This window comes from Sarcophilus harrisii, chromosome 4 (genome assembly GCF_902635505.1).
Source record: "Sarcophilus harrisii chromosome 4, mSarHar1.11, whole genome shotgun sequence".
NCBI lineage: Eukaryota > Metazoa > Chordata > Mammalia > Dasyuromorphia > Dasyuridae > Sarcophilus > Sarcophilus harrisii.
In genome coordinates this window covers 70,514,208-70,526,313 of record NC_045429.1, presented here as the reverse complement: position 1 = coordinate 70,526,313, position 12,106 = coordinate 70,514,208, and the positions used below count along the sequence as shown (strand labels likewise).

The window sequence follows — 12,106 nt, the reverse complement described above, 5'->3', positions numbered from 1 at the left end:
AGAATGCATGTGAGACTGTGCCCAAGATTTTTGATTCAGATATCATTATATTAAAATAAATGTTCTAACATTCTAACGAGCTGGTTCAAGACTATTTTTGGAGCACTTTCATTCCTGCCCTTTTGCAACCCTCTGTTACACTACACCTATATGTTAAATGATCAATAACTTCTTTCTGAAGTCCCTGCACAACCCAATTCTTACCCACCCTAAAAGAAAAATCCAAGTTATAATAATGTATTTACAAAAAAGCATGGCTTATTGTCAAAAATCTTTTTGCATTTAAAAGAATGAGATACTAAACCTTTTATTTACAGCAATGGGTAGGGGTGAGATGAAAGAGGTGGCAGGGGTTTTCACCCCAACTTTTTACTTACCTACCTCCACCCACTCTAGAAGTTTGTTCCCAGGGGAGCGATCCCTTTGAAATATAAATGTTGACTCTCCTAGATATTGATGGCCATATTACCCACCCACCAGCCAATCAGAGTCAGCTTTGGGAAATGGTCTCTCTCCAACCCTACACAGCAATCAGTCTATGATACTTAAAAGGCTTTATTTGCCAAAGAATACTTCACAGTGTGGCAGAGAACACCAGAGTCCAGTGTGAAATGATGCTGTGTCTCCTTTTGTCTTATGAGGGCAGTGAAGACTAAAGCTTCAGATGGTTCATAGGTGCTAAGAGGCAGATGTACATTTAAGGGAAGGAGAGATCAGTCAGAATACCAAAGAAAATTAATTTCATTTCTTACAAATGAACCCTGCAGAATGCTTATATCTAATATACCATTGCCGTATATGTTGCAATTCGAAGTATCAACTGAAAAAATTCAGCCATTCAGCAGGCAAAAACTTCATTTATGTAGACCAACTGACAAAGGCAATGGCTGCTGTTTCTGGATTCTATGGTGAACCTGGATGACATGTTATGGACAGTTTAATGGTAAAAGCTAAGACATTGGGGAATGTCAGGGTGTACTCACTCTGACAAACACAGCACCGGCTAGACTAAACTCTTATTCATTCATATCATGGTGAAGATTAAATCACAAAAGCCCCTGAGTTTAGATTTTTCTTTTGCTAGAAGGGTCGTTAAAAATGTGTGCATGTACGTGTATATAAAAACACTTTTACAGGGTTTTACTTTATATAAATTTTGTGTTTTGTGTGTTTTGATTCCTTGTGGGATCTGGATTCTGCCCTTATCACTCTCAGAACAGGTAAGGGAGCTTTTCTGCCCATTACTTTCTTTGTGGGATATATCATAAAGTGCTCTGGTGAATGAGTTGGGCAATACCAAATACTATAAATCTGGAAGAGAGCAGGTAAGGGTCAGATAGGAATGGATACTTTAGAAAGAACGCTCCATGGATAGAAACTGTTCCTTACTCTGATCCTTTGAATTGCATTAGCACCTGGTTTGTGAGGATCTCAAAACACTTAACAGACAGACTGATAATTGACAACGGCGTTAATTAATTAGTTAAGTAATTAACAGCATTAATTCATTTTTTATGTTTCTGCTTTAAGCCTCACAATATCCCTGTGAGGTAGGTAAATAGCATTCTGGCCCCATTTTTCCCTCCCCCCAACACATACACCCACTCCCACCATGATTCTGGCAAGAGGTGGAATGGATTACATAATGTTATACACAGTGAATTCATGATTGAGCTGGGGAACAAATAGGAAAGTCCAATCTCTTAGTCCTCAGCTCTTAACCACACAGGAAATGCTCTCTCCAGAACACACAAAGGCAGGACAGGCTTGGAAAGAGTTTATAAAGCACAAGTGAGGGGTATTTTTTGTTTTGTTTTGTTTTTCTAAAAATTCAATTTTTTTTAAAAAAAAATCTTTGTTGCTTTATACCAGATGGTGCCTTATTTGGCAATATGACCCTGGCCCAATATTTAATTGATTTTCAATATACTTGTATATGTGTATGGATGGATGGATATATGTTGACATACACATATGATTTATGCATGGATGGATACAAAGTCACTCTACCCAATGCCTGCTTCAGATCATCTCATGGACTTGTATTATCCATGTTTAAAGATCATTGTGTTCCCCTTATATTTAAAAAATTCAAACTGAATTCAATGAGGAGGCTAAATATTGGTGCAGAGGCAGCGATGCATGCAACTAAGCCTGAGCCTGTTGTATTTAACAATCACAAGAGCTGAATCAATGCTAAGCTGAAAAATATTGACTGGGATAGTGAGAACAGAAGAAAAGGGAGACTTATTCTCAACCCAAAGGCTGCTTGCCAGGGGAAGAGGAACAATTGGCTTTGGCCCTCCATGTAGTACCCTAAGCTAAGAGAGGGCAAAATCCTGAGAAATGCATGGGGCCCCATTTCAGGGAAATACTCTGACTTCTCCGCCAACATGTGAAGACAGATCCAACTGGGATGATTTCCTTTCCAATTATGTCAAAAACATAAGCATCAGGTCACTTAACCTCCATGACTCATCCTTTCATTATACAACTTCAGGCTAAGTCTAAATGATCTCAAAGACCCCTTCTGACTCTAAAATGCTATGGTTCTGTGATTGTATATAGACCTTAAATAAAGGACATGGGAAGCTAATGACAGCCCATTAGAATGCATATTCTTCTTCTTTCAGGTAGTGTCTCTGCCTGTTTTGGTTTTTATTTCTTTCCTCAGCCAAGTACTTGATAAATGCTTACTGAGCACCATCTTCCATCTTATTCTGTCCTATGTCAGACCTCCCTCTCTGAAAGATGGCTAGTCCTATTTTGCTATTTAATCTACTTATCATTCCTGTCAATGTGTCTGGATGATTGCTCTCACTCTGTGTCTTCCTATTGGAAGAATTAAGTGATTGTTGGGAGGAGACAACTATAGATGGGCCACATGGCCTAAGCCAGGCTAGCAATTGCCATTTCCAAAAGCACCAGAACTAACTAGCTTGGTTTTTCTCTTTTGGTTTTAAGGGAATGCTAATAGGGTAATATTGAGCAAGAAAACTAAGAATGATGTTAAGATCTGGAAACTTCCCCCCTTCTCTTTTAGGTATTAACAAATGTCTTCTCAAGTACAGAATTTTTCTTTAAAATACTAATTACTTATTTTTTAAAAAAGTGAAACTCATATTAGACTTACTTTCCAAAGAAATCAGTAGGGACAGTATCTGATACATAGAAGAATGATGTTTTAGGCAGGTTGCTAGTTGAAGAAAACATTTAAGTAAAAATTCTTATTGGCAACAAGAAAAATAAGCAGCAGAAGGAAGGTATTTTGTGTCTCTTGTCCTAATATGACAGACTAGGCTTCATTCTTAGCAGAAAAATTCTTTAGGTAAGGGAAGCAAAGAAAAAGAAGTTAAATTAGGCAATCTATCCAGGAATGATAAGAAAGGTTGGCAGTTGGTCAGTATATAAAATTTTCCATTAATACTTTGATGCTCTTTGGTTAGCATATAAACACTAACTTCAAGGAGCTAAGATATCTAGGACAGTCTCTTGGAACTTTAGACTTCCTAAAACCATGTTTGTGGCAAAATTCCAATTCAGGACTTGCTTTTCCAGGCAGACTCTCCCTACAGTCTAAATGGCTTCAGTCACCACTTCTGTTCTCTCTCTCAAAACACCAAGTAGTCATGCTGCTGACTCAGAATTGCTGTCTTGTGCACAGTCCTTCCCTTGAGAAAACTGATTCAGAGGAGGAAGAAAATAAGGTTGTATGCATGGAGGAATCCAAAGCAGTGCTTTGGCGTGAAATGATGCTCTACAACAAAGCCAATGAGAACAATGTGACACCTGGGGTTCAGCCCTTATGTTACAAAGATTATAACATTAATGGTTTGTACATCAATGCTTACACCCTAAACTGCTTTGGGAGAGTGTGTAGATGATGGATTATGGGCAACGGGGAGGGGAAGATGACAATCTAATAACTAAGGGAGGAAGAGCAGGTCATTTGAAAAGTACAATCTCTTTGCCACTGACCTTCCATTCCCCAGATGGTAAATTTGGCTTAGTGACTGACCACATGTGGCATGGCTTGTATGAATGTCTGTTGATATCTGCAGGATTTATATAGAATGATTGGTGCCTTCAGGCCACTGGGAGGTATTCTGGATGCAAAACTAATCCTACTAGATTTTCTTTTTATCCAGACTGGAAAGCCATAGGAAAATATCTCAGAAATGAGTTTAAGGAAAAACTCTGTCATCCATTCTTTGACTAAGAGGAGTATGAAGAGGTTATATGTAGCTACTGACAGAATCGACAATGGTTTCCTTCCACTGGTTTTCCATTTTAAGGCTCATCCTCTGAAATGGAACAAGGGAAGTCTCTAGTGGGTGCTGGGACAGGAATTGGGTCTTAATGGTAGTTTTATTTCCTTCTTTTTTTCCTGATTCTGATCCTGGCTTTGGCCAGGGACCACTGGTACCCTGACAGGGCTCATTTCTCAATGATCCCTTTTAATTGCAGTATAATTCTTCTGGCAATACTGCTGTCTTTGAAGGATGGAGGTAGCTGTACTGGGGGTGGGTCCAAATAAAGGCAGTGCCTTTTTTCCTGCAGAGGGCAATCTATTCACTTTATCAAGTTTTAGTGGAGTCCCCTGACCTGCTATTAAATGATCCCGTTGGATAATATCTTGAGGATACTGGATTTTGAGGATCATTGCTCCCCTTCATTGTTTAACTAAGGAAGGGGGCTTGTCTATCTCATTGTTGGAAGTCTCATTGGAAAACTGGTAGATATAAGGGATGACATTAACCAGCTCTGGAGTCAGGCATTGGAGGTAGGACAGAGCATGATAAACTGCCTTGGAATAAGTCCTTAGTCTATATCGCTTTCTCATTTGCCAAAGTGTAAACAAAGCATTATAGAAGAAGGAAGTGGGGTTTGTTGAGTGCAGAACTTTTATGTGCTATAGCACAAGAAGAGATTCCAGACTGACTGCTGTCCTGCAGTGTTGTTACTCAAAGGAGAGGGGAAGTAGATAGGGTCCTGGCTTAAGGAAATATTCTTTATTACATGAAGTTTTCTTCCAGCATAGAAACTGCTCTCCTGCAAGCAGTGTCCTAAGCCTAAACTGAGGTATATTGACTAATTACCTTAAATAGGATCCCACAGAACTAGTGAAGCTGGTCCCTAACCACATGCTAACCAAAAAATCCAACTATCCAACTGTAGTGTCCCTGCACACACAAGAAGGCATTCAAATATTACCTGATAGAGGTTTTCTCAATTTAAATAACCTTATCTATTTCACTTCTTTAAAAGGTCCAATTATTTGACATGTGATCTCTCTTGATCCCCTCAGGGGAAGTGCAGGGATGATCAAGACATTCCTAATTGGTTTCATTGAATAAGACATATATAACACTCATTATCTCAGCCTTCTAGATAGACCAAACTACTGTCTACTGGCTATAGATCCAGAAGGAAAAGATCATCTTGGGTGAGGTTCTGTTTATCAACAACACATGAACTCATGGTACATGTCACAGTCATAAAGCTGTGTGTACGTGTGTGTGTGTGTGTGTATCTCAGTCTATAAGAATGTCTATTTATAAAAGTGGGTCTTGTCTGGTAATACTGCTGAATCTGGAGTCAAAAAATGGGTATGAATTCCAATTTTGCCACTTAATTATTTTGTGACTTTAGACAAGTCACTTAACCAATTTTTTAGTCAATGTTTTATCATCTGGAAAAATGAGGGGGTTGAACTAGATCACCTCTATGGCCCTTCCTAGCTCAAAATCTATGATCTTCCATGATATAAGCTATGGGACTTTTACTGTTCCTACTCAGATGACTATCTCCTTCCACGACAGAGCACCATGGACCACTTCTACTGGCCATCCCACCACCCCCATTTTTCTTTTCCTTTCCTGACTCCTACACAGATTATCCAGCACTCCTAACCTTGGATAAACTCCTGTGTGGAGAGCAAACCCATGGGATAGCACAAAATGCTATTGAGATTGCTCTGTCGACAGTGGTGATAGCTGGAAAGCATGAGAGGGAGAGGAAGGGAGGCATTTTCCTCTACTGTTGGCTATTTCCTATGGACCCCAGCTTCCAGCCAGGAAGTTTTCTATGCTTCTCAGAGCAATACTGGCATACATAAAGCCGTTCCCTTTGTGACTGGAATGAGGGGGAAGTAGAGCCATTATATCGGTGTTTCTTTTCCCTTGAAGATGATTGTCCACATTCCCACATTTCTCTCTCTGTCCCTCAGCAAGGAGACAGATCCATAGCTGTGCCCATCTTGCAAAGGGAAATCAAATCATTTTTGGTGGGTTTGAGTGTTTTTCTATTTTCCTTTCTTTTTTCTTCTCTGGTTCTGCATAATGTCCTTTCTTCTTCCTCCTCCCCCCAGGCTTCACTGGCTTGTTGGGTCTATCTGTTTTCCCCCATATTGGAGAAGAGCATGCATTGGAGGGGGGCATGGCCTCTAGCATTTATCATCTTCTTCTGTGTCACTCAGGAGATCACTAACAGCCCCACACATCATCCCTGGCCCTGGTCCCCCACGCCTCCGCCTCCGGTAGTGCCCATTGGGCATCTGCCAGCTGTGTCTCAGGGGAGGGGCTGAACCAATGGTGTTGGAGCGGCCCAGGCTGGTGGCCACAGCAGCCTCAAAGGTGAGTGTTTCCTCCTCGCCACAGTCCGAGGCATGGGAGTCTTCATGCAAAGCCAGGTAAGGCTCTGAGATATAGCGCTGGGGAGTGGAGGGCTGACTCTGCTTTGCTTGTGGTGAGCTGGAAGACTCAGTCAGGCAAGCATCATTGCCTTCCAGGGCCTTGGAGGGGAGTGGGGAGCCAACTTCACTCCCATCATATGGTGGGGAGATGCTACCAGGATGTCGCATCAAGGAGCTGTAGGAGAGGAGGGGCCGGGGTTTGGGGGGAACAGGTGGAAGCTGTCGACGACCTCGCCTTGGGGTGCTGGTGTCAGAGATAGAAGGAATGGAGCTTTCACTAAGGGAACCTGTACCCTGTGAAGCAGGAAAGAAACATAGATTAAAGTAGGCTTGGGGTGATGGGCTCTTGGGCTTTTGTTTAGAAATCTAGTCTTAAGGTGAGCTAATTTTAGGGACTGGATAAGATTGAAATCTTTTTATCAACTCCTAATTCTAATTTTAGTCCAAAATTTTGCCAATGCCGGCTTGAAATACATTTGGTAAGAGGCAAGGCTCAGCTAGAAGTTCAGACAATTACATACTGGTAACTATTTGGGATCAAAGTGAAAAAAAAAAAAAAGAAAGAGAAAGCCATAGTTGTATGACATTTAAAAGAATGAGAAGAAAAAAAGAATCACATTACAAGGTAGGGAGGAGTTCTAAAGATCTCTTAAGTTTGGGTGGCAAGTGACAGGATTACTGTTGGATGCCACTGATTATTCTACAATACCTTTATCTGGAGCTCTTTTCTCTTATTGACCATTGTTAGGGCATGGACCCTGCTGATTACTGGAGACATATAGCTTTCTTTGTACAGATCTCTACGTTTCCCTGACACTCTTGGGTCTTTTATGAATAGAGTACTGGAATATTAATTTCTTTTCTCCTGTACCCTTGCAAGACTGGCCTTCTTATGGAAGATCTTTAGCAACATGGACCCTATTTGTAAGGTTCTCTGAATCCATGATTTCCTGATAGGGGACAGAGACATGAAGATGAGCAGGCAACAACTGGGACACAAATTTTGTTTCTATAAATCTCTGGAATCAGACTGGCTAGTGAGTGGACTTTGTAATTTGTAATCCTCTATCCTATCTTTTTTATTCTAGAAGAGATGGGAACACATATCAATACAGTTGCTTTGTACTTATTAAACAGGAGTGGTCTGAACAATGAATTCTCATTCTCATCAAAACCAAATATGAAATATAGAAATAGTTATTTTTTATTGGAACAAGAAATCTGCAAATTCCACTGCAATCTCTACCTTGATCTGCCTATATCCTGAGTATTGTGCTCATTTCTGGTTGTAACATTTTAGAAAAAACTTGGATAAACTGGAGAGGATCCACAAGAGGATGACAAGGATGATGAAGGTTCTTAAGGTAATTCCATATTAGGAATAGCTGAAAAGCTTGAGGAGGATGTGACAGTTGTTCTCAAGGATCTGTTTGGAACCCCGTGGCAGAATTAAGACATACTGCAAGGTTTAATGCAAGGAAAGATTTGCTAAAATTATAACTATCATCAAATGGAGTGTGTTGCTTTGGGAAATGGTAAGCTCTTTCTTACCTGAGTCTTTTAGTGCAAGTTGAATCATTGGGGATTGGGGATGTTGTGGATAGAATTCTTTGTCAGATAAAAGTTGGGCTAGGTGACTCTTTCCAACTGTGTTCCTGAGATTCTGGGAGTAGCAAAGGTACCTTCTAAACCAAAGGGCATCCTATTGGCTTAAAATGATATAGATGCACTAGAACCATGTTGCTAGGACTATTGTTAAAATTTAAGCAGTAGTGTTGGGATTTCAAAGATAACGTCCTACTCATTCTTTAGGTGATATTTTGGTTTTCTTCAGGGTAGATATTACTTTTGAATATGCTAATTTGGAGCGATTGGTATTTGTGAGTGCTGAAGCATAGGTTCCACAGGGGTTGGAAGTTATGAATCTCTATAGCCAAAAGCAGTGTGTGCACTTCTGCTGAAGTATCAACTTTTCATACTCACTTGTCTGTTGGGTGTCTGAGACCTGCCCTCACTAGGTGATCTGGACTGTTGTCGCTCAGGAGACTCCCAGTCTCCCTGAGCACCCCGTTCTTCAGAATTACAGCGGGATACATCAGGAGACAGAAGGTGCTTGCGTTCTTTGGATCGGCCACGTTCTCTGCCTCCTGAGCGATGGGTATCAGATTTGTGGCCTGTGGATGAGAATAGAGAGAAGTAAACATAAAGAAGCTCACAAAGGAAGATAAACCTTAACGGGTCTTGTGGATTTGGGTCCTTATCAACATGGGATCTGAAACTGAGAGCAAAGGATGAAAAAGGAAATACCTTTGGGGTAAGCAAGAGAGTTTGAAAGTCTCCAGTTTGTGATATTTCCACTTTGTAGAAGGCCATCTGTTCTACTTCCCTTTCATACTAGCCATATTCTTCCAGGGTACAAGATGTGTTTTTTGTTTGCCAGAAATGCTATTCAGGAATTTTCAATGTCTTATGCAAACATACATCTTTTATGGTTAAGATAGTACCAGCATTAGGAAGCAAGTTTCTGTGAGTTAATGATGCCAAGGGTTGCAGCAGAAAAAGCCCCAGAAAGGATCTGGAAGCTGGGTAACAGTCACACCCCTGCCATTAATTAGCGATGTGTCCTTATGTAAGTCACAATCTTACTAGACCTTCATTTCCTCATTTTGTAAAATGAAAGTTGGACCAGGTGATCTTCAATGTCCCTCTCCAGTTCTCACATTTCAGGGTTTTCTATCAACCAATAATAGTGGAATAATAGATAATGGAATCTGATGGTTCAGCATCTGGATTGCATATTGGACAGAGTGTTAGGTCTGGAGTCAGGACGATTCATGACCCTGAATTCAAATCTAGTCTCAGGCACTTTCTAGCTGTGTTTCTTTGGACAATTTACAACTCTGTTTGCCTCTGTTTCCCCACCTGTAAAATGAGCTGGAGAGGAAAATGGAAAAACAGTCCAATATCTTTGCCACAATGATACCAAATGGGGTCATACATGACTAAAATAACAACAGCTTAGGAAAATAAATATTACTTTTAAGATAGGAATCTTATTAGGCCATAATTTTAATAGCTACTCTTTCCACCTCCCTTTTCTGATCCATTCTTCTAATAGCTGTCAAAATCATTTTTTCAATGAGCAAGTCTGCTTGTGTTACTTTCCTGCTTAAAAATGTTTTAAAAAACTCCCAATTGCCATAAAATCCATACTTAGCCTGACTCCAATTTAATTTTTCAGCCTTATTTTACACTATTCCCCTTCACATATGCTACTTCCAACAAGTTCAATTAAACATTTATTAAATACCTACTCTATGCAGGGTATTGTGTTAGATGCCTGAGATCCAAAGGTAAAATGGAAACAGTTTCTCCCCTCAAAAAACTTATATTCTCAATTACTAGTTGTTTCATGATCTTGGTCTGACTTCTCTGACCTTTCCACATTCATGCAGACTGTTTTCTCATGTATTGAAAAGATTTCTTCCTCATTTCCACTGACAAAAATGCTGCTTCTCCTTTGGCCTTATCTCATGTGCCAAGTCCCCCAACAGGCTTATCTGAATTTCTTTTTCTTCAGTTTCTCTAGAGTACCATGTCACTATCCTATTTTATCTCATATAATACTTATCTATGGAACTGTCAAATCCTTTAGACTATAAATTCCTCAGATACTTATATGCTGTGTGATTCTAAGCAAAATCCAGTGCTTAGGACAGCACACAGTAGGTGTTTAATAAATGTTTATTCAGTAAATAATTTAATCTCTTTGGGCTTCTACTTTTTCATCTGCAAAATGAAGAGATTAGATTTGATGGCCTTAAGTATCCTTCCAACTCTACTTCTGTACACCTGGGTTCCTTCAGTCTAGAGACTAGTCGTTTTTCATTTTTGTATCTCTAGTATTTATTAGCGCAGTGTCTTGCTCACAATATACATCTAACAAATGTTAATTGATTTAAATTTCAGACTTTTTTAGGGATGAGGTGATGAGAAGGAAATTTTTTGGAAAGAGTTTTTCTTCCACAACTACCTGCATTCAGAGTACTGCCATTTTGTCTTTGGTCATAGTTCTTAAATTCTAAAATGATTCATAGGGCCAATAGGCCCTAAACCAGACTAGTTCTTCAAGGAAGAGACTCATTGATGGATGAAATAAAGAAGTTTCTTTTGGTCAGAAAACTGACCAGAGCCCAGAAAATATTCTTCACCTGAGTCGGCATTCAGCCGGTGAGCTGACAGGCGCAAAGAAGAATGGTAACTGCGTCGGCGAGACTTGTAGGTGTTTTCACTGCTTCGCTCCATTGAAAACTCCTCTAACCAGGAGGAGTTCGTGCGCTTGTCTCTGATAGTGGAAAAGGAACGCCTCATGGAGCTTGGGTCCGTCACCACCTGAAAGCATGACCCAAAAGAGAATACAGGGCCTGAATTAATTATTAGTGGATGGATGGATAAGAAAAGAGAAAAAAAAAGCAAATAAGCATCTGGAATTGATGCAGATTTAAAGTTTGTGGCCTCAAAGAGAGACTCCCTTATGGTCTCTTGCTGAGAAACAAACTGAATGAGTAGGAAGTACCAGTTGATGTATACAGGATCTTAGCATAGTATAGGACCAGTGGAACTAGTCCAGGAGCTTGCCTGATGCTCAGCAGAGTAAGAAGCTGAATGTACTGAGGAGGAAATAAGCAGAATGCAGGGAGGTATTGTGCAGGTACAATCCCTTAGAATAGCTAAACCTGTACTTGTGGGAAACATTGAATCTCTTTTGTGACACATTAGTTGAAAAGACGTTAAAAATTTGGGTCTTAGGAATAGATTATGAAACATCCATTTTCCCCTTCTGAGAAGCTGCTTTTGAGCCAGCTAACTTCACAGGGAGCCCATCTTAAAAAAAGGTGAAAAAAAGCCTCTTGGCTTTCAGTTTCTCTATTCTGCTCGACTCAGCCATCAAAGTCGTAGTTCTCTACCTTGGGACAGATATGAAAACAAATTCACCTCCCCTGCCAAAAAGCAGAAAAAAACAAGAACCCAAACAACCACAGAAAAACACTTCTCATCTCTGTTTGTCAAAACTTGATGTAAGACAGACAGACACAAGAAAAGAGCTGGTGGACAGACAAAGAGATGAGATGCGGCTGCACCATTTTAGGACATACGGTCTCAGAATTCTGTGTGTGTGTGTGTGTGTGTGTGTGTGTGTGTGTGTGTAGACTGAAGGTCTTCAGGAAAAAAAAAGATTAGAAAAAGAGGCAGGAAAATTCCTGAAACACATTTCCCATGTGGCTTAGTTGCATTCTGAGAATCTTCAATATGTTTTAAACTGTAGATGGTCAATAGCCCGTCAAAGAGATGGTTGATCTTTCTCAGAGGAAGTTACTTTATTTGATTAGATAGTCACTGGAAACATAGTGC

General features: G+C 40.1%; 1 protein-coding gene across 8 annotated transcripts in view; it reads right to left on the bottom strand.

The window, feature by feature from the left end:
* Positions 1 to 6,139: 6,139 nt before the first annotated feature.
* CACNA1E (calcium voltage-gated channel subunit alpha1 E) overlaps positions 6,140 to 12,106 on the bottom strand; it is a 597,321-nt gene continuing 591,354 nt past the window's right edge. For 4 of the 8 annotated variants that reach the window (XM_031936988.1, XM_003767485.4, XM_031936990.1 and 1 more), the window contains 3 exons: positions 10,906 to 11,086; positions 8,678 to 8,868; positions 6,140 to 6,988 (listed from right to left, as the gene is read on the bottom strand). In XM_031936988.1, coding sequence (XP_031792848.1) covers positions 6,446 to 6,988; positions 8,678 to 8,868; positions 10,906 to 11,086 — 915 coding nt within the window. In that variant the 3' untranslated portion in view covers positions 6,140 to 6,445. The remainder of the gene's footprint in view (positions 6,989 to 8,677; positions 8,869 to 10,905; positions 11,087 to 12,106) is intronic. The other 4 variants (XM_003767484.4, XM_031936992.1, XM_031936991.1 and 1 more) reach the window with 1 other exon arrangement.